This window comes from Callospermophilus lateralis, chromosome 1 (assembly GCF_048772815.1).
Source record: "Callospermophilus lateralis isolate mCalLat2 chromosome 1, mCalLat2.hap1, whole genome shotgun sequence".
NCBI classification, from domain to species: Eukaryota; Metazoa; Chordata; class Mammalia; order Rodentia; family Sciuridae; genus Callospermophilus; species Callospermophilus lateralis.
The window spans coordinates 222,518,248-222,542,454 of NC_135305.1; the positions used below are offsets into that span (position 1 = coordinate 222,518,248).

Sequence of the window (24,207 nt, forward strand, 5' to 3'; positions counted from 1 at the left end):
TGGGAGGGGAGGGGAGTCGGTGTTTAACGGGGACAGAGCTTCAGTTTGACAAGATGAGAAAGCTCTGGCGACAGATGGGGGGACCACTGCACAAAACTGAAAATGCACCCAAGGCCCCTGAACTGCGTGAACATCCTTTAAGAAGGTTAAAACAGAACTCCATGTTGCACGTATTTTGCAATTTAAATGTCTCAACATGCACACGGTAACTCCCCACGATTTTGTCGGTTAAAAACATGACTTTTTAGGTATTCTAAAGTCACTTCATCTCATGAAAGAATGTCGTGGTGTGTGTACACACTTGGTGACAAGAGTCCACCGAAGCTGGACAGGTCGCCCACTAGACTCAGGATTGCTGTCTCACTCGGGGACCCGGACGTCCTCCAGCCCGGCGCTCAGCAGCGTCCGCTCAGCACACCCGACGCCGCGTCCCTTCCGCCCCACGCCCCACGCCCCACGCCCCAGGAGCACGCGCGCCAGCGCCGTAGGAGTGCGCACGCTCCGGAAAACCGCCTCGAGTCGGTCTCGGGCTCGGGCTGCTGCGCACGCGCCGCGGCCGGGGGCGGGGCCCGCGGCGCTCGCTCTCGCGAGAGGCCGGCGCGCGAGCTCGTGGCCTTCCCCTCTCCTCCCTCGGCCTCCCGGGTCCCGCTGCAGCGTCAGCCTCGCCGGGACCTCGGTGGCGGTGGGCCCCTCGCCTCAGCCCCATCACCCTAGTCGCCCCTTGCCCGGGTCCACCGCGCCCCCTGCCCTACCGCCCGGCGCCGGCCTAGGCCGCGGCCGCAGCCCCCGACTCGCGTCGGCGCCGCCCGCTCGCGGCCCGCCCCCTATGGGCCCCGGCTGAGGCGCCGCCGCCGGCCCGCGGAGCCCCGATGCTGGCCCGGAGGAAGCCGGTGCTGCCGGCCCTCACCATCAACCCTGCCATCGCCGAGGGCCCGTCCCCAACCAGCGAGGGCGCCTCCGAGTGAGTGGCGGGGTTCGGCCGGCGACGCGGGGACAGGCGGGGGTGGGGTCCCCGGGAGGAGAGCGCGGGGCGGGGGTCCCCGGGAGCAGAGGTCAGGGAGAGGGAGTCCCCTGCTGCAGAGGTCAGGGAGGGGGTCCCCGGGAGGAAGGGTGGTGGTAGGGTTTGCAGGGAGGGGGTCCCCTGCTGGACAGGCCAGAGAGGGGGTCTGCTGGAGGAGAGGCCAGGGTGGGGGTCTCAGGGAGAGGAGATGGGGGGGTCCTCTGCTGGAGAGGCCAGGGAGGGGGTCCCATAGGAGAGTGCTGTGTGGGATTCCTGTGAAGAGAGCAGGAGGTGGGGGTTCCTGGGAGGAGGGGATGGGGTGGGGGTCCCTGATGAATTACTGAGCTTATGGCAAGGGGTGGCCCTTATGGGAAGAGACATGGTGAGAGACCCTTATTACTAAAAAATAGGAGCACCTAATATCTAGGTGGTCCCTAGATAATAAAATGAGGATGAAAGCATTCCTGAGAACAGAAGCGGGTAGCAGTGAACTGGGCTGAGGTTTCTCAAGACAATCAGGGTGATGGAGTTGCCCCAGTGACAGGACCAGGTTAGGGGTCCTGAGGTCCCTGTGGGGAAAGGTAGTGGGACGACCCAAGGGGTGAAGTCATAGTAAAAGATGGTCCCTCAGAAGTCTGGATGAGGGGGGTCTCAGGAATTGGGGAAGGGCTCCTGAGACCAAGAACATAATGAAAAAGTCCTGCTCGTTGGGGTGGGGGAGGCCCCTGAAGCTGGGGAGAGTGCTTAGGATGCCCTCAGGAAGGAAAGAGGCTGGGGAGCCAAGAATGGGGGGCATTCAGAGGCAGGGATGAGACCCCAGAAAGCAGGTTCTGGAGCAAACAGATTAGGACAGCCTCTGGAGGCCGGGTGGGGAGGTAAGAAGGCCTTAGGCCCTGGAGGGTGACAGGTTTTCAGGGCTGCAGAGAAGCCAGGGGAAGGGGATGGCAGGGATGCCTTCAGGGGTGATGGGGGTACTTCATCTACTCTACAGCAAAATAGTGTCCTGTGAGGAGGAGATGGGCTTGGTGTGTGGGGGCACACACTTGGAAGGTCGTGCCACAGTGACCTCTTCATTCCTGTTCTCTACGATGGGCAGGGTGTCCCCATGAGGACGGAGGGGACGAGTGTATGTTGTGTTTCCTGGTCTTGCCACTCAGCCTGGACAAGGGTGGGGATTCCATGCACATGTGTGTTAGCTAACACCGTCACAGCCAGGCATGAGGACATTTAAAAATCCACCCCTTATCCTTCTCTTCCTGCGTATTCTCTTTCACGTTTTCTGGAGTTCATCCTTTGAAGGATTGATTCCCCAGTGGAGGACGCCGGCCTCGGGTTCTAGACACATCTTGCACTTACATATACACATACCCCAACTGAGTTCCCATTACATTTAAGGAGACTACTGAGTGGCTTCAGGGTGCATTATAGATGTCCCAGGCCTTCAGAAGTCTGGCCCAGAGCTGCTTCTTCAGCCACAGCGAGAAAGCATGCTCATTGGTTGGTGTTCTCTCCTTGCTCTCTCTCTGCAATGAGTCAGTATCTTGCCGTTTCGTCTTTGGGTCATTGTTCAACAGGTGCCCAATAAGTTTGTGCTTAGGCTCCTGGTTCGGGCTTTGGGGCTCCTTGCATGATGTGACCTTATGTATTTACCCACTGGAGCCTGTTCCTCCGGCCTGGCACTCCATGAGCCCTTCCTCCTGATTCTTCTTTTTTTTTTTAGGGCGGGGGGGGGGGGTCAGCTACTGCAGATTGGACTCGGGGGCACTCAACCATTAAGCCACATCCCTAGTCCTATTTTGTATTTTATTTCGAGACAGGATCACACTGAGTTGCTTTGCACCTTGCCTTGCTGAGGCTGACTTTGAACTAACAGTCCTCCTGCCTCAGCCTCTTGAGCTGCTGGGGTTACAGGCGTGCTCCACTGCATCTGGCTCCTGATTCTTTTGTTTTTAGTGGTACTGGGGATGGAACCAACCAAATGGTGGTTTATCTATATCCCTAGCCTTTTTACTTTTTAATTTTGAGACAGGGTCTCGCTAAGTTGCCTAGGCTGGCCTCAAGATTGTCATCCTCCTGCCTCAGCCTCCCAAGTCATTGGAATTATTGGTGTGTGCCTCCGCACCTAGCCCACCTACCTGGTTTTGATGAGAATAAAGTGAAGTATCTATGGCCCTAGGAAGAGTGCCTGCCCTGCCTTCCTGTAGGCCTTTGCAGTACCAGCTCAGGCATCATCACCAAGCCAGCAGGTCACCTGTATTCTGATCTGTGTGTCCTTGGCTCATGCTTCTTAGAGACAGAAACTGGGCACGGTGGCACATGCCTATAATTCTAGTGCCTTAGGAGGCTGAGGCAGGAGGATTGTAAGTTTGAGGCCATCCACAGCAATTTATCAAGATCTTATATGAAATAAAATCAAAAAATGGCTGAGTAGAGCACTCTTGGTGCAATATCTAGTACTACAAAAGTATTTTTTAAAAAGTTATAGGTAGGGGCTGGGGCTACAGCTCAGTGGCAGAGCACTTGCCTAGCATGTGTGAGGCACTGGGTTCGATCCTCAGTGCCACATAAAAATAAATAAAATAAAGGCATATTTTCCATCTATAACTACAAAAAAAATTAAAAAATAAATAAATAAAAAGTTATAGGTAAATAATTATGGGACTTCAGGATAGAAGGTTCCTGGTAGAGCATCCAGTCTCCCCTTGTCTGCTGCTGGAACCCCCTCAAGGGCTGTGGACCTTGACTTAACACATTCTTGAGTGGGTGGCTGTGCACTGCTGAATATGGCCAGTCTCCATAAGACCTTCACTTAGAGCTGCCCCGTCTGATCCAGTTCCCCCTGGCTGCAGCCAGCCCTGGCAGTGACACATCCAAGTTGTCCAGGAGAGCTGTAAGTGTGATGTGCACCTTCTAGATTTCAAACTTAATGCAAAAGAAGTAAATACTCAGTAATGTTCATATGTTGATTACACATTGAAAATGATGCTTTTGGTGGGTTAAATATCGTACTAAAAGCAGTTTCACCTGTTCCCATTTAAAACACATATCCTAAACATTTTTATTTTCGTTTTTTGCTGTGCTGGGGATGGAACCCAGAGCTGTGCACATACTAGGCCAGCACTTTACCACTGAGCTATACTCTCTGCCCTAGGAAATGTTTAAATTGCGAACGCGACTTCCTCCTGCTCTGTTGGACAGTGTTGGGGTCTTATTATCATTGAACTAAAGTAACTACCTGTTACAGGAAGATGTGTTTTACTCCAGGATCAGGTTGAAAGTCAAGGTGTTCCTAAAAATAGCTCGTCAAAATTTCCTTTGAAAATTGCTTGTGCCCAGTAAAGTACAGTAGACAGTTGGTGTAGGAGTGCTGAGTTTAGGGCCACAAGTGTCCATGCGACACAGGAGGTCTGCAGTAACGGAGGGGGTGCTGGTTGCACAGCATGCCCTGGGGTTGTCTGCACCCCTCCCCCTTCTCCTCAAGTGCTGGTCTTTAATTCTTGAAAATTAAAATAACACAAGGGCTGGGTACAGTGATTCATACCTGTCATCCCATCAGGAGACTGGGGGTGTTCAGCTCAAGGTCAGCCTGGGCACCTTAGTGAGGCTGTCTCAAAGGTGCAGCCTCTGCCTTCCACCCCTTGGTGCTAGTCCTTTGTTCCTGGCAAAGACCAGTGTCCTGACCCCCAGTTCCTTCATTTTCTGTTGTGGTCTAGAGACCTCCTGGGTCCCTTGAGCTGCAGCTTGTCCCCAAGTTTTCCTAAAATTTGCAAGTAGGGGTCTGGCCTTCAGTTCCAATCATGCATTTATGGTGGGGGTGCATACATGTCTCATTGCTGGATGGTGATCCCTGAGGTCTGGCATTAGGCCCTTGTCCCTTTGATTTCCTCTGGTCTGGCACATGGCTGCTTGTGATCTTGGCTAGGTGGAGTCATCTTGCCACCTTTCAACATGCCCCCTGCTGATCTGTGCCCTTGAACTCCACAGGGCAAACCTGGTGGACCTGCAGAAGAAGCTGGAGGAGCTGGAGCTGGATGAGCAGCAAAAGAAGCGGTTAGAGGCCTTCCTGACTCAGAAGGCCAAGGTTGGTGAGCTCAAGGACGACGACTTTGAAAGGATCTCAGAGCTGGGAGCTGGCAATGGCGGGGTGGTCACTAAGGTCCAGCACAGGCCATCGGGCCTCATCATGGCCAGAAAGGTGAGCAGGTAGCAGCAGTGGGAATAGAACCCCAGGAAATGAGAGAGGTTGGAGAGGCAGTGGGACCTTTGCTGTCCAGCTGCCCCCTCCAGGGACCCTGAGTGCAAGGAAGCCCCCTTGTAGTTGGAATTCAGCAATGCTCCTGCTGCCTGGGACCCTCCCAGGTTGGCTGACCTCTGCCTTCAGGGAGGTTTTAAGTTCAGGTTCTGGGGTTAGGGGAGTGGCTCAGTGGTAGAGCATTTGTCTAGCATGTGCCAGAGCCTGGGTTCCAGCCCCAGTGCCAAAAAATAAGAGAAAGAAATCAGTTTCCTGGAAGCTTTCTGGTTTGTGCATAGCTGGGTCCAGAAGTGTGGCAAGCAGAGTTTTCAGGAATATTAGTGTATTGGTCAGAGGTTTCAGAGAAACAGAATTAATAGTGTGTGCATGCACGTGTGTATATGTAGAAATTTACTTTATTTTTGAGATGCAAAGGAGGGGACCCAGGGCCTTGCACATGCTAGATAAGCACTCCACTCCACTGCTGGGCCACACCCTAGCCTGAGAGGGGTTTTGTTTTAAGGACTTGTTTAACATGGTCGTGGGCATTTTAGTCTGAGATGTGCAAAGCAGACCAGCACCCTGGAGGCCAGGGGAGAGTAGAGGTTCCAGCTGGAGTGTGAAGGCTGGCTGAGGCCAACTTCCCTCTTACCAGGGCACCTCAGTGTTCCCCCCTGAGACCTTCAGCTGATTGAATGTGGCCCACCATCTCAGAGGGTCACCTGGTTTACCTAAGAACCTACAAGTTTATCTGCTCCCCACATCTGAAAAAGACCTTCCCAGTCATGTCAAGACTGGTGTTTGACCAAAATGTGGGTTCCCAGGCCAAGGGACACATAAAGTTGAGCATCGCCCCCTCTTGTGGGATTCTGTCCACTCTGGTGTGACAGTACCTGCCCACCTGCTCATCCTGGCTCTGGTGCTGCAACACAGCCTCTCTGGAGTCCCCGGGAGGTGAAAGGAGTTGAGACCAAGGCATGACCACTTGGAGATAGGAGCTCCTAACTAGGGACTCTGTGTGGACAGACTTCTGCTTCTCCAGAGTGTGTGTTCCCATGGAGAGAACCCACTCTTCTGGAAAGCCTGTCATCCTACAGTCACTGCCCCTTCCTGAGTGTGGGCCTCCGCATCCCTGTGCCTTTCCTGGTCTCTGTGGGAATTTAGCTCTGAGGCTCGTTCTTTCTTCACATATATAGGTTTTTTTTTTTTTAATGAGAGAGGGAGAGAGAATTTTAATATTTATTTTTTAGTTTTCGGCGGACACAACATCTTTGTTTGTATGTGGTGCTGAGGATCGAACCCGGGCGGCAAGCATGCCAGGCGAGCGTGCTACCGCTTGAGCCACATCCCCAGCCCCACATATATAGTTTTTAATTGGTTACTTATTAATTGAATTGGGAATTGAACCTAGGGGCACACTTTACCACTGAGCCACATCTCACAGCCCTTTTTACTTTTTATGTTGAGACAGGTCTTACTAAGTTGCTCAGGGCCTCACTAAGTTCCTGGGGCTGACTTTGAACTTACAATTCTTCTGCCTCAGCCTCCTAAGTTGCTGGAATTATAGGTGTGTGCCACCACACCCGGCTCTTTCTTCTTGCTTCTAAAGCACCTCCCTGCACCCCTCAAATCCACAGCTGAGGATTTGCTATTTCTGTTTCCTTTCTGCTGGCAGACTTTTCAATGTCAGAGCAGGGCCTGGGGTTATGGCTCAGCAGTAGAGCGCTCACCTAGTATGTGTGAGGCCCTGGGTTTGATCCTCAGCATCACATAAAAATAAAAGATAAATAAAGATAGATAGATAGAAAGATAGAAAGAATAAAGGTGTTGTGTCCAACTACAACAAAGAAATAAATATTTAAAAAACATCAGAGCAGCCCTGGCAATCTGGGGCCTACCTTCCCCACAGCACTAATGTGAGGACAGTGTGCTTGTCCCAGTACAAGTACAAGGGAGCAAGGGCTCTCGGGCCAGTCAAGGACTCTTCTGTGTGTCCCTCTCGTGCCAGGTAGTAAATGGGAGCCCAGGACCTTCCCATCTACGTGCGGCACTGCAGCTGAAGGGCACAGATTGAACGGGAGCCAGCACCCCACAGGTCTCCCAGTGCAGACCCCCAAAGGTGCAGGGCAGCCTTGGGGCTGGCGAGCCCACTCTGCAGCCAGTGTCCCCTGGTCTGTTTGATTCTCAGCCAATGCAATATGCCAGAAAAGCAGCCAGGCCCAATCTGGAAGGCCCAGTAAAGCCACCCTCTGGGTTTTTACAATCCTGCTTGTTTGTCACCTTCATAAGTGTGAGCAGACACTGGTCATCTGCTCACTGCCACATCCTTCCAGAGAATAACGAGCGTCCTTGAATTCTGGGGTAATCCAGTGGCCTCCTGTGAAGGGCAAGGTGAAAATGCTGCATCCCGGAGACCCAAAGCCAGAGCTGCTCTCTGCAGGCCAGGTCACGCAGAAAAGAAGCAGCAGAGGGGCAGCGTAGGCATTAGCTTTGGGGAAAGACCTGGGTCATAGCTCTGGTCCTCAAGGTCACAGGGAGCATGCCCTATACACTCCCTGGGTTGGGGACACTGTCAGCCTCTCTCTGCCCCTGGACCCAGCACCTTGTGCTTCTTCCTGCCTGGGTGCCCTCCCACAGGCAGCTGTTCCCCAGCTCTTCCTTTTGGTGGCTCCTAAACTCAATTTCCTTTGGGCCTCAGCCCAGTGTCACCTTGCTGCCATTCCCTGAGCGTATTGACCGCGCGCCAGGCCTCCTGACTGCATTTCCAGCCTGGCATCTCGTGCTCCCCCGAGCAGGGGCCTCTTGGTCTTTCTTCTGATTGCTGGCATCCACAGCGACTCCGCAAGTGTGCGCTGAGCTGATAGCTGCTGTTCTCAGATGTGCACACCTGGTCTCGCCTTAGCAGATGAGAGGACTCGTCTCCGACTCGTCTCCCAGGTCTGAGGTTCTGAGTGGCCAGGACACTGACTCTGATTGCAGCTCCTGCCTGGGCTGTGGGTGACAGCTCCCTGGGGGTAGGTAGTTGGGGTGCTCCTGGCATCTTACGTTTTTTTCTGCATCTCTTGGGAAGATCCCAATCTTTCTGCCTTTGGAAATATTGTCGACAGTTTCCGCTTGTTGACAGGAACTTCAGCGAAGGGGATGGTAGACTCCCCAGGCCTCGGTGTCGTGTCCCAGCCTGAAAGAAGAAGGGACTCAAAATGTGCCCACCCCTGTCTGAGGGGACAGGTGCAGTGACCACCCCCTCTTGGACTTGTTGCTGGGTCGGAGTCCCAGGGGCCCAGGGTGGTTGAGGGGAGCTTCTTTTAACAGCTCCTACTTTCCCCAAGTGGAAAGTGTTTGCTCTGTCAAGTCCTTTTTTTTAACAGCTTGATGGAGGGGTAATTCACAGACTGTATAGAGGCACCTTTTTAAAAAGATATATATCATTTAATGACTTCTTTTTTAATACATTCAGCATTGCACATTTATGACTACAATTTGAGAATGTCTTTATTGCTTTAAAAAGGTACCTGTTCCCATGAGCAAGCATGCCTCCCCTCCCAGCCCCATACCCATGTAAACCCTCCTCCCCAGGATTAACCGTCTCTCCAGGAAATCCATAGTTGTTTTTCTGCATGTTCATTGTAAAAACAGCTTGGTTGTGAAGTAATTCAGGCACCATACAACTCACCCATTTAAAGTATACAGTTGGCTGGAACACAGCATACTCACAGAGTTGTTTAGCTCTCACTGCATTTAATTCAAGAACATTCTCACAACCCCACAAAGAAATCCTGTACGGTTAAGCCAACATGTCCCGGCCCTGCCCCCATGAGTTCACATCCTGTTTCTAGACTTGCCTATCCTAGACCTGTCCTGTCACTGGGTCACCCACTCTGGCCCTGTGTGTCTGGTTCTTCGTGAGCATGAGTCCTTGAGGTCCGTCTGTACTGCAGCTGTGTCATCTCACTCCTGCTCATGGCCAAGTGACACTCCAGAACATGGAGGAAGCGTGCTTTGTTTCAGTGAACACGGGGGCAGTTCCCCCTCTGGCTGCCGTGAAGACTGCGGTGCACATCCTGGTCCCAGCTGTGTGTGGGCAATCGCTTCTCCTCTTGGGAAGACTCCTCAGAGTGGGGTTGCAGGATCCTCAGTTGATTCTGAATGCTGTGGTGCACTCCAGGGCCAAGGGACCAGTCATCCCCCCCACCCCCACCCCCGCATTTCTGGACACCCCTAGGTAATCCGCTGTCAACTCTTTGCAGCTGATCCACCTGGAGATCAAGCCAGCCATCCGGAACCAGATCATCCGCGAGCTTCAGGTCCTGCACGAGTGCAACTCCCCGTACATTGTGGGCTTCTACGGCGCCTTCTACAGCGACGGGGAGATCAGCATCTGCATGGAGCACATGGTGAGCACCCGGCCAGGAACCACAGGGGGAGGGTGTCTCCCTGCCGGGGCCTCAGAGCCCCTGTCCTCAGAGACAGCAGCTCAGCAGCTTCAGAGGGTTCCTTGGGTGTCACCAGGGCCTACTTGTGTGTGTCCTGTTTCTCAGTGGCACCCTCTTCTCAGGTCTGTTTCCATGGAGGGTGGGGAAGTCGTCCCTGGTCAGCCTAGAGAGAATCCCCTGTCTCTGCCTGGGGCACCGTGTTTCCAGTGTGCTGGACCTGTGTGGTCGTTGTCTGGTCCTGTGGGGGACACACAAGTTGCTCCTGTGAGCTGCCCCATCTAGAGTACAGCTGTGTGCGGTGTGCCAGTGAGCACCACGGGGTGAGATCCACAGTGCAGTTGCTGGGCTCAGGGGAGCGTGGAGAACCGAGCTGCTGCTGGAAAGGGCGCTCCTGCCCACAACCCAGCCAGAGCCGGGGTCCCAGTCCTGCTGGGGCCTAGGCACCTGAACCACCACGGTTGGGCTCAGTGTGGCCCCTTGTTCGAATACTGTGGTTTGGAAACTTAGAAATGGGTGGGATCAAGGGTGACAAAAGCAGAAGTGATGAGAACTGCAGAGCCTGGGGAGTGGCCCCCATCCTGGCTACAGGTGCCAGACTGCCTGCTGCAGGGCTCCCCGTGCAGAACTAGGGTGCACTGGTTGTCTGATGTCCCCTTGGCTGAGCCTTGCAAGCACACCATCCCCTGCGACAATTTTGTAACTAAGGCAGGAAATGAATTTGAGCAAGAGTCCCACTAAGTCGTGGGGTCCAAGCAAATCCACTCATGTGGGAGCCCCTTCCCCACCTGGGAGGAGCGAGTCTGTCTTGCAAAGCCCAGGTGCAGGAAGGCCAGAGGGCAGAGGGAGGAGAAAGCGCCCGGGACCTGCCTCCTCCCCTTCTTCCCTAGTTGGGGTGTGGTTCCAGAGGCTCCTGCTTACCCTCTGGGAAGGAAGGTGCTTCATCTCCTATCCCCCACTCTGATGGGTGCTTAGCACGTGGTCCCAGTGCGGCCAGCACTGTAGCCAGGCACCAGGTAGCCCCTGCTCAGGAGGGAGCCACGAGCCCTCTTCTGCTTTGAGGACCTGCCCTTTGCTTCCATGGCAGGCCGACTCGCTGGAGTAGGAGATGGAGTGTTCAGCACATGCGCGGCAGCCTGGGGTGGCCGACACACCCACACCTCAGATGAAAGGCAGGGCACAGTGCACACGCCTATAATCCAGAGACTTGGAGGCTGAGGATTTCAAGTTCAAGGCCACTCTCAGCAATTTTACAAGACCCTTAGCAACTTCTGGAGACCCCTACCTTAAAAAGAAAATTTAAAGGGCTGGGACTGTATCTCAGTGATAGAGCACCCCTGGGTTCAATCCCTGGCACCAGAAAGAGGCAGGGCAAAGGATGTGGAATTTTTTTTCTTTTCTTTTCTTTTTTTTTTTTTTTTTTTTTTGGTACCAGGGATTGAATCCAGGGACCCTTAACCACTGAGACACATCCCTGACCCTTTTTTGTATTTTATTTAAAGTCAGGGTCTCAGTTCCTTAGGGCCTCGCTTAGTTGATGAGGCTGGCTTTGAACTCATGATCCTCTTGCCTCAGCTTCCTAAGTCACTAGAGTATAGATCTTCTTTTATTCTTTTATTTTATTCATTTTTATATGGTGCCGAGGATGGAACCCAGTGCCTTGTACATACTAGGCGAGCGCTCTACCACTGAGCCACGACCACAACCTAGAGTGTAGATCTGAAGTGGGAGTGAGCCTATGTGGGGGTCCTGGGGCTGCCGTGGCTGAGCACATTGGTCTGGGACATTCACTCTACTCTCACGCAAAACTTTGGACAAGACTGGCAGCTCTGCATGGGCACTCAGGGGAGGGAGGGGTCCCTGCTGGGTGAGCATTAACAAGCTCGTCCTGGACAGCACCCTCCTTGCCCTGCAGCATGGTCCTGTTCTTCATCCTCTTCATTTCTCAGTGTATACAGTTGCATGACAGTCTACCTGGTTACTACCTGGCTTAGTGTGTTTTCAGTTGCTATAACAAAATGCCATGGCGGGTAGTTTATACAGGAAAGAGGTTTATTGGGTCATAGTTCTAAAGGTGGGGAAGTCTGAGAGCACAGCCAGCGTCTGCACATGCACAGTCATAACTGGGGGAGGTGAAGCTGAGCAGGTGTGCTAGGAGGCACAGAGGGCTGCTTGCTTTCTGATAACCGCTGTCCTAGAAGCTACCCACCCCCAGGGGAGTCTACCCCCGCCACATACCCAGAGAAGCATCCATCTCTCCTCATGAAGGTGGAGCCTGTGACCCTGAAAGTGCTCAGACAGTGCTGGTATGGGGGTGCTGAGTTTCCACACAGGGCTTGGAGGGCCACACCACACCCAGGCCACAGTAGCGTCCCTGGGTTGTTGGAGTGTCCCTGATCTAAAGGGAGGTCTCAGCCTCTCTCCCAACAAACTTATGTGCAGACGGCTTGTTTGCAGTCTGGTAGAGTCTGGCTTTCAAGAAAAGACTCCTAGTTATATGGGTCATGTCATTGTGACCATGATGTATTTTATCTAACTAATGATAACGTGCTGATATGCACATTAGTAACTGTAAGGATGACCACTGTCGCCATGTGAGCTTTCTGTTGTGGAACTCAGGCTGGAGAGAAGAGGCTTATTCTGGCTCACTATTGCTTTGGGCCTGTGGTGATAGCAGGCCATGGTGGGAGTGCCTGGCAGGGAAGACCACTGGCCGAGAAGCAAGAGACGGAAAGAGGAGGGACTGAGTCCCAGTGGCCTAACCTCCCAGCAGATCCACCTTGTAAAAGCTCCAGCACCTCCCAACAGTGCCAAGCTGGGGATGGAGCCTTAACCCTGGGCCTTCAGGAGACACCTCAGCTCCACACCATGGCGAGCTGTGAGCCGCACAGCTCTGGTGCACATGGCCCAGCTCACCCGTCGCTCCTGTTGGTCCTGGGACTTGGGATCAGCGGGGCTGGCTGCTTCTCTGCAGCCTGAACCGATTGAAAAGCTCAGGACAGAACCCAGCGAGCAGTGGGGCCAGGGGCCAGAGAGGGCGGCCGTAGTGTGCTGACCACACAGAGGTACCCCAGCATTCTTGGGGTCTGGTCAACTCTGTGACCAGGCGTCCCAGGCGCAGCAGTGAGGAGCCTACAGCCCTGGATCCAGAGGCACCACGCAGCTCCGTGGTGGGGAATGAAGCCGCACGAGCACAGTCCACGTGTGTGGGGCTGTAAGGACACGCCAGAGGGAGCCTGTTTGTTTCAACTCTATTTCCCATTACGTGTTGGTGTGTGCGTGAATGCATGGAAAGATCCAGAAGAGGGCTGGGGCTGGGCTCAGCGTAGAGCGCTTGCCTAGTACGTTCAAGGTCCTGGGTTTGATTCTCCGCACCACATAAAAATAAATAAAATAAAACTATTATGTCCAACTAAAAAATAAATTAAAAAAGAAAAAGAAAAGAAAGATCCAGAAGAGTATGTCACACTTTGGGGCCAGAAGGTGGAACTGCTGGGGCTCAGAGGGTGATCACTGTCTGCCTTTTTTTTTTTTTTTTTTTTTTTTTTTGTACTTGGGACTAACCAGAGGTGCTCCACCACTAAGCTTCATTCCAGCCCTTTTTAAAAAAGTCTTATTTTGAGATAGAGTCTCACTAAGTTGCCAAGGCTGGCCTTGAGCCTGTGATCCTGTTACCTTGGCCTCTCAAATCCGAGATTATAGACATGCAGCACCACACCTAGCATTACATCTGAATTTTCTAATAAGAAAATGTATTCATGTATTACTTGCTCAATAGCAACACATTTTCAGGAACATTTAAAACACACATGCAAAAAAAGTGTCTAGTCATGCTGAGTGAGATCAGTGTCACAGAGACCTAGGCGCCGTGTTTTCCCCACCACATCCTGTCCCATGCCTCAGGCAGACCACTTATGCTGGCAGGCTGTGCACTCCCCAGCTGCAGGCTGGGGGCTCCCTGGCACTGATTCTGCCTTTTCCCCTGCCCCACCCCCGCCCCCGGCTGTGGACCATGTCTGGGGACCTTTTGGTTGTGACCGGGGTTCTCCTGGCATGGAGTGGGTGAGGCCAGGATGCTGCTTAGCACCTGCAGTGCCCAGGACACCCACTACAATTTGATTGGCCCCAATGTCCTCAGTGGGAAATATGCAGGCAGCCACCACCCCTCTCTGCCCTGCAGGTGGAGGGGTTTTGTGTGCACTGGGGAGATTCCTGGCCTGGTGTTGGACCCCACTAGCCCCCCCCCCCCCCGGCTCCTCCCAGCAGACGCTCTCCATTTCTTCGTCCTGCATTTATTGCAGCTCTGAGGAGTTTGAATGAAAAGAGGTGGCACTGGCCACACCTGTCATCCCAGCTGCTCAGGAGCTGAGGCAGGAGAATGACAGTTCACAGGCAGCCTCAGCACCTTGTGAGACCCTGTCTCAAAATTTTAAAAATGAAAAGAGCTGTTACTAGGGATTTTTTTTTTTAAGTTGTAGATGGATGCAATACCTTTATTTTATTTTTTCATTTTCATGTGGTGCTGGGGATCCAGCCCAGTGCATCATGCGTGCTAGGGAAGTACTCTGCCACCGAGCCACAGCCCTGGCTTTATTATCTGTTTTTGCTTTTCTAGTTTTTTTAAAGTCAGTTGATACAAACAAGAGCAAGGCACAGTGGTCATGCCCATGGCCCCAGCTGCTCCCAGAGGCTGAGGCAAGAGAGTCACAAGTTTGAGGCCAGCTTTAGCAAGTTAAATGAGACCTTGTCTCAAAATAAGATTTTTAAAAAGGGCTGGGGATGCAGCTCAGTGGTGGCTCTAAATCCTCAGGACCAAAGAGGGGAGGCGGGAATAGGGCAAGAAGAACATGTGTACTCCTTCCTGCGCCACTTGACTGGTCGTCCTGCTCACTGGCGCACCTGGTCCTAGCTCTCAAGGCGGGGGCCACACCTGTACTTCTACCCACATGACCGGCACCTTTGCCCAGAGCTCCTCAATTGTCACCTGTGGGTCCTGGAAGCTTCAGAGCACATAGGGTTTTGTAGTGTTCTACAGCACAGTGGGGCAGACGGGGGCCCCAGCACCCCTGAGGCTGCTGCTTCTCCTCTTGCCCTCAAATGAAGGGAAGCATGTCCTGGCGACCAAGCCATCTTTGGGGTCCTGCAAAACAGGTTGGCAAGAACTCTGCCCCTAGACTTCCTGTTTCAGTTTCCTCTGTGTCCAACCCAGAGTAGACTCCTGGCAGGGTTCTGGCCCGCAGTAAGCATTGGCAGTGTCACTACCTGGTGCCCAGGGCTGGCCTGGTAGCGTGGCCCAGACTCCTCTCCCTCCCCAGGCACCTGGGGCAGACCCTGGGTCTCCGGTTTTGTTCCTGGGCACCTTGTGAAGGACACATAATCTTTGTTTCCTCGTCTGTCCATTGGACTTGGGGCCAGACCCAGACATGGTGGGAGACTAACCAGTATTGGTTATCTGCAGGTCTTTTGCAGGGTGCCTGGCACAATGACGAATGGGTGACGGGAGAATAGAGGAGGAGTTCAGATGTCCCTGTCCCCTAGCTGGCCTTCCGAGCACCTCTCCTGCCGGCCAGGGCCCATAGGCATTAGCTGCCCTTCCTCACCTTCCCTAGAGGGAGCAGGGAGCAGCCTGCACAGGTGCTGGCAATGGAAGCACTTGGGTTTCTATGGGAATGCCAGGGTGGGGCTGTGGACCCCCAGCCAGCCTGCCCTTCCTCCTTTTTCCTGCCTGTGACACCACACCTGGCGTGCTGGCTAGGACAGGGGCCCAAGAAGCTGGTTTGTGGCTTGTGTGTGCCAATGTGGTAGCTGCTCAAGTTCCACTCCCAATGACTGCCCAGGCTGCACAGACAGCCTTGTGAGCTCCTAGGGACTGTCTCTGTCCCCAGTCAGGGTTTTGGTGGAAACTAGAGTAGAGCGCCTACCATGGTGACCTCAGGAAAGTGGCATCTCAGCAGCAGGCCCTGTGGGCCACTGGAAAGCTGCGTGGGGCATACACCAGTGCCCTGGGATGTTCCTCCTCACTTCCTGATGTAGATGTGGCCCTGCAGCCTCTAAGGCCACAGCTGAAGGAGTCCCTGCCCTTTGCTGGACGCCGTGCTTGGCCCTGGCCTGGTGCCTTCCTGCAGTAGAAGGAGCCCTCACTACCCGGCTGGCTCTTGAGAGCTGTTTCTCACGCAGGACGGGGGCTCCCTGGACCAGGTGTTGAAGGAGGCCAAGAGGATCCCCGAGGAGATCTTGGGGAAGGTCAGCATTGCGGTGAGTCTCACCACGGACCCCAGCGCGTCCCTCCCAGCTGAGGCACTCTTTCCTATGCCAGCCCCTTCCTCATGTCCAGGGTCCAGGAGCTGCTCAAAGCCGTGGGGGTGCTTGTGGGGCCCTGCAGAGAGTTGCTAATTCTGTCTCCACTGGCTGTGGGACTTCTGAGCAAGTTTCTGAGGGTCCTTGGATCCCCATCCGCTGGGTGAAGGTAGCAGGTCCCTTCTAGCTTTTAAGATTTTCTGTCATTGTCCTTGTCCCTACCCCTACATCTCAGGCCTAGCCGAGGTCTCAGTTGAACAACTATGAGCAGAATGGCCACCATCCTCCCTCCATCTTATGGCAGGCAGATGCCACTGGCTGGGGTCTCAGGTTGCGTTGGTCAGGGTGGTTGAAGGGGGAGCCTGGGGCTGATATAAACCTCTGACCCCATTCTCCCCTCACTGTTCAAAAATGCTCTGGGCAGCTGAGGGACAGGGCAGGTGTCCCGGCCCCAGCCCCAGCCCCACAGTTGGCAGAACCTGGGGATTTAGATCCTGCCGCTCTGTGACTCCACAGAACGTGGCTCCCAGAGCCTGCGTCTGAGCCCACGAAATGACCGGACGTGCACTGCCCACTCGGGTGGAGGGCTGATGGGATGCTGGGGCCTGGGCTCAGCGTTCCAGAAACAGCTGTTGTCGGCACCATCGTCGACCACTTGCCCCTGAGGAATTTGCCATCCAGGCGCCCCTTGGCAAAACAGCCCAGTGCACCCCTAATCTGTTCAGTTCTGCTGGAACCTTAACCTGTTCCTTAGCATACCCCCGAGCCTGAGCACCCGGGAGATGCTGTGGGGCTGGTGGGGCTGAGCTTGGTGCTAGGACCCAGGCTGCCTCTGCCTCTGTGCGCCAGCCCCTCCTCTTTCAAGTGGAGGGGGGACCAATGCGCCCCTCACAGGCTGTGTGGGAACCAGACAGTTTGCACAGGCCCCCTACCACTGGAGGCCAGCCTCCCTGTTGGCCTCTGTTGTCTCTAAACCTGAGAAGGTCAACACCACCTAGACAGGGTCGCCATGGCCTATTCCAGACACTGGCTACTTAGATGTGGCTGGGGCCAGGGCAGCGGGGCTGCCCCTGTCCTGCTCACCCAGTCCATGGCCCTTGCAGGTTCTCCGGGGCCTGGCATACCTTCGAGAAAAGCATCAGATCATGCACCGAGGTAAGGAGGCTCGTGCCGTCCCCAGAGCCTGGTGGGCCACCGCAGTGCCCAATGGCCCCTCACTCCTGGCTGGCCCTGTCCTCAGATGTGAAACCCTCCAACATCCTGGTCAACTCCAGAGGGGAGATCAAGCTGTGCGACTTCGGGGTGAGCGGGCAGCTCATCGATTCCATGGCCAACTCCTTCGTGGGAACGCGGTCCTACATGTCTGTAAGTCCCTCCAGGCCTCCCCTGTCCCACCCAGACCCACAGGGAGCCCACGGGTCCCCCTAATCTGTTTTCCACGTCTGGCTTTCCTCTGCGGCCGAGTCCTGTCACCCTCCCTTTCCCAAGCAGCTCTTCCTCCTGGAGACCTGCCTGTGTCCTGCCTGTGTTGCCACCATCCAGCCCAGGGCACTTCCTCCTTTCTGAACTGAGATCAGACTTTCTTGGTGCCTTCAGAGATACCTGGGTACCCCGGAACCTGCAGGGGGCCTGGGATCTGAGAAGCCAGTCTCACCCTGCACAGAGGGGAGGGATCAGCCTCTGCCAGAAGCTCCCAGTGCTGTGGTCTTCTGGGGGCCTCAGTCCCCAGACCTCGAGCACACCACTGTAGGCATGTAGGGATGTGGCTCTGCCATCTTCCCACTGCTCTGGTCCCTAGCTGGGGAAGCGGGCTGGGTCCGCAGCGGTCCCTGGACTGCAGGTGCTGGCCCTCCGCACACTCCTCCCTCCCGTCTCTCTGGCAGCCAGAGCGATTGCAAGGCACACACTATTCGGTGCAGTCGGACATCTGGAGCATGGGCCTGTCCTTGGTGGAGCTGTCCATCGGGAGGTACCCCATTCCCCCACCCGATGCCAAGGAGCTGGAGGCCATCTTCGGCAGGCCCGTGGGCAACGGTGCAGAAGGAGAGCCCCACAGCACCTCACCCCGGCCGAGACCCCCTGGGCGCCCCATCAGCGGTATGGCCTGAGTCTGAGACTCCTGGCGGGTAGTGTGACCCATGCAGGCAATGCTGTGCCCGGGATGGCAGCTGCCGCTCTCTGGCTCCCTCAGCACCACCTGTCCCCCTGGATCGTCCAGCTAGTCAGCAGTCCTCTCATGGTCCTGGGGTTTCTGGGGACGAGCTGGAAACAGCAAGCGCCCCAGACCTGGTGTGCCCGGGGTGTCGCAGCTGTTGCTAGCAGCTGGCCAGGTCGCTGGATGGGTTCTCCAGCATTTTATCAGGGAAACGTAAACTGTGCGCTTGAGTGGCAGGAATTGCCCCTGGGCACCTACTACTTAGGGCCATCCCGGAGCTCTAAACCTAAGACCTTGACTCAGAACATCCTTAGGACTATTGGATTGACCACCAGGGCCCTGGAGGATGCGGGGAACCCTTCCTGAGGACGCTTCGCTCACTCTGGGGGAGAGTGTAGGGGAGGGTCCCGGACAGGAAGCAGAGCCCCAGAGCAGTTTCTGAACCCCTGGGGTTTTGTCTTTCCCAAGTAAGGGTGAGCCCTGAGGGCCTGCGGTAGCACAGCCGCTCTGCTGAAGCAGGACCTCCACACCCTGCCACACCACAGGCAGGTGCCCAGCTCAGGGCTTTAGCACCTCAGTGTCCTGCTGCCCTTAGTTCCAGGGCATTCCATCACCTGAACAGGAATCCCTGTCCCCAGGAGCAACCCCCATCCCATCCCCAGCCCCTGCACCCATAGATCCATGTCCTGTCACTGGGTCACACACTGTGTCTTCTGTGTCTGGTTCTCAATGAGCACGAGGTCCTCAGGTACCTCCATACTCATTTTGAGGGCTCAGTAATATTCCATTCTGAGGGTGGGCTGCTCTGGGTTTAGCCACCCCATGGCTGGACATGTGGGGAGGTGACAGCATCACCCACAAGCCCCGTTCCTACTCCGTGTGCTGCTGCAGACAGACCACATGGGTGTCTTGGTCTCATTCCAGGGGAGAGTTCCCAGGTCTTTGTCCTCAGGCCTGGCCCTGCCCCTCTCAGCCCCACTAGATGGCAGCCACCTGCCTGCCAGCACCTCCCCCAGCCCGTGCCTGGCCTCCGTGCCCATTTCAGAACAGGCAGGAGGCGAAAGTCCAGCTGCTGAGCCCAGACCTGGCCAGCTGGGTCTCGGACAGGGGTCAGCCACCCCCTGCCAGCTTCCTGTTCCAAGTGGCATCTGGGGCCTGCCTCTGTCACCACCAGGGCTCCGTGCAAGGTCATGCTGCTGTCCTTACTGTGGGCCCCCTCCCCCGCCGCCCAGCCTGCAGCTCAGGAGCAGGGCTAGGGCTGTGGCTGTGGCACCTCCCAAGGCACTGCCAAACGTGGCTCTTCCAAAGCACTCGTGTTTGTTGTGGCTTTTTTGTTTGAGTTCATGGGGGACTCAGGAGAGCAGTCTCTTCCCAAGGAGCAAGCTCAGGAGCCAGAGGCCAGGCCCTGGCCACTGCCACCTTCCCAGAGTTTTGTTGCTACCATAAGCTAGTGGCTGTGATGGCGCCCAGTGTGCTCAGCGCCCCCAGACCTTCACTTGCACAGGGGCAGAGTCATCTGCCAGTCTCACTCACTTCTGTCCCCCACTGTGTAGGTCACGGGATGGACAGCCGGCCAGCCATGGCCATCTTCGAGCTGCTGGACTACATTGTGAATGAGGTGCGTGAGGAGGTCTCTGGTGCTGGTTCCTCCTAGGGACTCTGCCCATGTGCTGCCCAAGCAAGGGGGCCGCCCTGGGACACTCCTTTTAGTGGATGGTTGTCTGGTCTGCAAGCCACTGCCACCTCTCCTCTCGGACCGCACAGGTTCTCCCCTTCCCTACGGGGTCTTGTTTCCTTAAGGAAGACGAACCCAGAATCCCCGTTGCAACCCCCTCCATGTATCCAGAGATGCCCCAGTCTGCCCGTGCTGGGCCCAGAGCCAGGCTGCGCCTCAGGCCCTGCCCCCCAGCATGTCCTAGTCCTAGTTTGAGCATTGTGGAGTCAAGTACTTTAATCCCCTTCCCTGCCACCCTGGTCTGGGGAGGATGCTCGGCTCTAGAGGGATGGGCTGACTCTGCAACAGGGCTCTGGGGAATGGGCCATTTTTTTCCCTTCCAGCTCTTTCTGGGTCTTTGGTGGCTCCTCCCAGATGCCCCAAAAGCAGATAGTGTGGCTATGTCCTGCGCAGATGAGCCGGTGACCTCAGGGCTGGTAATCAGGAGGGACACAGCCTGGACCCTGGAACTACCCTGTTGACCAGGTCCTCGGGTCCACTAGAGCCAGGGAAACGACAGAGTGGCCAGTCTCCTGCAGGATTAGGCTTGTCCCTTGGTTAGGTGGTGAAATGACAGGATGGGGTGACCCTGGTGACGTGGCTTTCCCTGCCATTGGCAGGGGTCCCCAGGTGCTGTGAGCACGTCAAACACCCTGAGCATCAAGGTGCCCCCCTATCTGGGGTCATTCTCAGGGCCAGACCTTCAGACTCCCCACAGTGCTTGCACACAAACCTGGGCAGCAGCTGGCCCGTGCAGTGCTGACCAGGGAGGCAGCAGCCCAGGCTTGGATCCTGGAGGAATGGCGTGGTCCCTGGGATGATAAGCCTGCCCTGCTCTGCCCCGTCGTGCCCAGTCAGTGCGTTGTGCAGTGGGAAGAGGGGAGGGTGTTTTCTGCTTGCAGCAAGGGCCAGGAGAGGTCAGGTGGGGGGCCCAAGGCCACATGTGCTGACCTGACCTCTATCTCCCCACAGCCACCTCCCAAGCTACCCAGTGGCGTGTTCAGCCCACACTTCCAGGAGTTCGTGCATAAATGGTGAGGACTGGCATGGCCGTGCGCAGCGGGGCAGGAGGGGCCCTGACCCACATCGGCTCACTCGAGCTCTTCCTGCTCTCGTCCCACTGATGCCCAGCCTGTCCCTCGAGAATCCTGAGCAGTCAGTGGCAGGATTTGGCAGGCATTTGAAACCCCCAGGAGAGCCAGAGGCCCTTTCCGGGATGTGGCTCCCACCTGCCCTCCCCGCTTGCCCCCCAAATTGTGTATGAACCTGGACTGGGCCCTTGGTCTATCCGCAGCTGCCACCTGCTGTCCACTGGCAGGAGGGAGGAGTGCCTGCCCAGCAGATCTCTCCTGGGGTCTCCTACTTGGATTCTCCTGCCCATCAAGGAACCAGCAGTGTTCGTGCTGGGGCCTCATGCAGCACCCTGGTGCCCTGGAGGCAACCTCCTGTGGATGTCACCCATCAGATGTGCCCTGGTGGCCCTTTGTGTCTGAGAACCAACCTGCAGCCCTGAGCTGCTTTGAGCTGCTGTCCTCAGGCTGTTCTGTTTTTTTTAAAGGAAAAACTTCCATTTTGACCCTGGGCCTCCGAGCTTGGCGTTTTTATTAGAGATCTACCTGTAGGGGATGAGGAGGTTGAGGGAAGAGGGTGGCCAGTTCAAGGCCAAGCTCGGTAACTTAGCAAACCCCGTCTCCAATAATAACCAGAGCTGGGGATGTGGTAGAAAGATACACATCTATGGCTGCTGCCAGGCTGTGCCCAGGCAGGAGGGGCTCCCGCCCCTTTCCCCTTGCCTCCCCTTCAGGCCCTTGTCCTACTCTCTCCTGGGGGTGTCTTGCTCTGGAGACCGGAGGCAGTGATGGAGCCCTGTGTCTGTCTGGGCAGGAGCCAGGTGGCTGGGCAGCACTGAACCAGAATCCCAGGCTCCTGCATGGGTCTCCTCATGGGCTGGGGTGACACAGGCAGCCTCACCACAGTCCAAAACACTGGGCCCCCAAGCCACCAACTGACTGCCCTATCTTGTGCCTGTCCCCAGCCTCATTAAGAACCCAGCAGAACGAGCAGATCTGAAGATGCTCATGGTGAGTGGTGCCCTGGGACCCTGGGCTGGGTGTGGAGAGGGTGCACGTGGGGCCCTGCTGTGAGAGAGCAGGAGGAGTCCAAGCTGGCTGGGCTGCAGGGCTGGGAGAGCAGAGGGTGTTTCTCCAGAAGGATGGCGCCAAGGTTCCTGGGCAGTGCCCGCTTCAGGCACTGGGTGGCTATGGGCCGGCCCCTTAGTCCTGAGCAGCTCCCAGCTCCTGTGGCCTGGCGAGGTGACTGCCTTTGTCATACACCCTGAGTGAGTCCCACTCAGCGCCTGGGTGCTCTGTCGCTCTGGGTGGTGTCCCCTTGAGGCTCGGGATGTGCTCTTGGTGTGCTCAGATGCTCCGCCCTGGCCAGACTCCCCCAAGCAGGCCAGGGTTTCTGCACCCTGGAGGTGACTGCAGGTGTCCTTGAAGCTCACACTTCTTGCTACACCCGGCTATTGGCCAGAGCTCGCCTCCCCAGCAGGTGGGAAGAGGGAGACAGCCACCTGGGGCCCAGCCAGCATGTTCTCCTGGGCAGGCAGGCCCAACACGAGCCCTCCCAGCCGCATCCGCCGCCCAGGGTCAGGATGTCCCCAGCACAAGTCAGCAGGCCTCATCAGGTCTGAGCTGCTGTCCATCCTAGATAGCCGCTGCTTCATGTGCCCCAAGAAAGAGCTTTGCGTTAGAGACACAGACTTTGATTCTCAATCTCCCAAGTCCACGGTGGAGATGTCAGTACAGGGCATTTTGAAAACGCAAGCCGTGCCCTTTGCCTGTGGCGCCAGTAGGCCCCATGGGTCAGGCTGCACAGCCTGCCATTTCCTCGCTGTGCCCTCCTTGGCCCTGCAGTGCTTCACCTCAGGACTCTTGGATGCCCTTGTGCCAACTGGCTGCCCCCTGCCCAGGAGGCCCACTTCAGTGCCTCCTCCAGGATGGCCCCCATTGGTTGTGGGGATAGCTGAGTTTTGAGACCCTTGGCTGTGGTAGGAGCACAAGGCCTGGGTGGGAAGGGGTCGTCTCCGGCTGCTTCTCTAGAGGGCCCTGCACCCACGCAGATCTTAAGTGCATGACAGAAGCGACACCTGTGCAGGGTGGTGGAGCAGGGCACCAGGTGTCTGAACACCTTCTTGAAAGTCACCCAGGGCTCTGGGGCAAGGCTTGGTGGTCAGCACTTGCTGCACACGGGAGGCCCTGGCTCAGCCCGGGCACGGGTAGGAGCCTGCTCACCGCTTCTGTGCCAGCCAATTGGACGTGCCAGTCCAGTTGTGCTCTTGACTCAATCAGGGGCATGTATCCCAAATGACACCCTCTGGTGACCCTGAAGCCCCTCCTGCCACAGCTCCTCAGCAGTGCACCTCGTCCCTGAGCCACATTTCGGGGCTCCAGAGCTTTGTGGCCAGTGACTGTCTTATTGGACATTCTTTGAGTTGGGAACCGTGCAGAGAGCTCCCTTAGCAGATGGGGCTATTCCTGGTCAGATGTCCTTGGCTGGGGTGGTCCTGTCTTGGGGGTTGCCCAGTAGAGGCCAGGGACACCTACCCCCCCCACCCCCCGTGCCCAGCTGAAGGGAGCGCAGGCTGTGGGGCTGGTGTTCCCGCCCTGCCCCAGCTGCAGCGTCACTTCTGTGTCATTTCCGCATTACTTCCGCTCTCTGCACTTGGGTCCCCTCTGAAGCCGAGTATGTGGTCCTGGGTGGCCATTGGCACTCCCTGGGTCGGCGGCCACCGTGCCCAGCCCTCAGCTCCTCTCCCTTGCAGGGCCATGCCTTCATCAAGCGCTCAGAGGCGGAAGAGGTGGACTTCGCCGGCTGGCTGTGCAGGACCCTGCGGCTGAACCAGCCCAGCACGCCCACGCGCACCGCTGTGTGACGGCCACCCGGGCTCCCGCGTCTGGCCGCCTGCCTGCCCCATTTGTGCCCGCCCTCTGGCCCCTCCTGCCCCGGGAACATTTGTGTCCTCATGTCCCCTGGGTTGCTGCCTGGCCTGGGAGGGACACTGCTCCTGTCACCGTCTAGGAACCTGCTTACTTAGTTTAAAAACAAAACAGGGAGAGGAAAAGCAAACGCTGCCCACTGCACCTCCTTGCTGCGCGGGTCTTCTCCATGTTGGTCTCTCCCGTGGAGGCCGGCGAGGATCAGGGCCGCTGACCTCCAGGGCTGAAGCCCCAGTGCCCAGGCCCCGCCTCAGCATCTCACCTGGAAAGCCGGGGACCAGGGGTCGGGGGCTGAGGGCCTGCAGCGGGACCACTTCCTTGCCTCCCCCTCTGGCTGCTCTGCCCCTCGTCATGCAGCCTGGACAGGAGGCAGCCCTGCCTC

At 56.2% G+C, this 24,207-nt stretch overlaps 1 protein-coding gene across 2 annotated transcripts; it reads left to right on the plus strand.

The window, feature by feature from the left end:
- Nucleotides 1-566: 566 nt before the first annotated feature.
- On the plus strand, nt 567-23,955 carry Map2k2 (mitogen-activated protein kinase kinase 2). 2 transcript variants are annotated; one of them, XM_077105982.1, is made up of 11 exons: nt 567-961; nt 4,985-5,195; nt 9,479-9,625; nt 15,839-15,916; nt 17,062-17,113; nt 17,199-17,323; nt 17,842-18,055; nt 19,667-19,731; nt 20,800-20,861; nt 21,863-21,908; nt 23,651-23,955. In XM_077105982.1, exons 1-11 carry the CDS (start codon nt 870-872, stop codon nt 23,759-23,761), a joined length of 1,203 nt encoding a protein of 400 aa, XP_076962097.1. In that variant the 5' UTR covers nt 567-869; the 3' UTR covers nt 23,762-23,955. The 2 variants fall into 2 exon arrangements, with proteins under 2 accessions (XP_076962097.1, XP_076962098.1); XM_077105983.1 differs by having other exon boundaries at nt 4,985-5,081.
- The last annotated feature ends 252 nt before the right edge of the window (nt 23,956-24,207 follow it).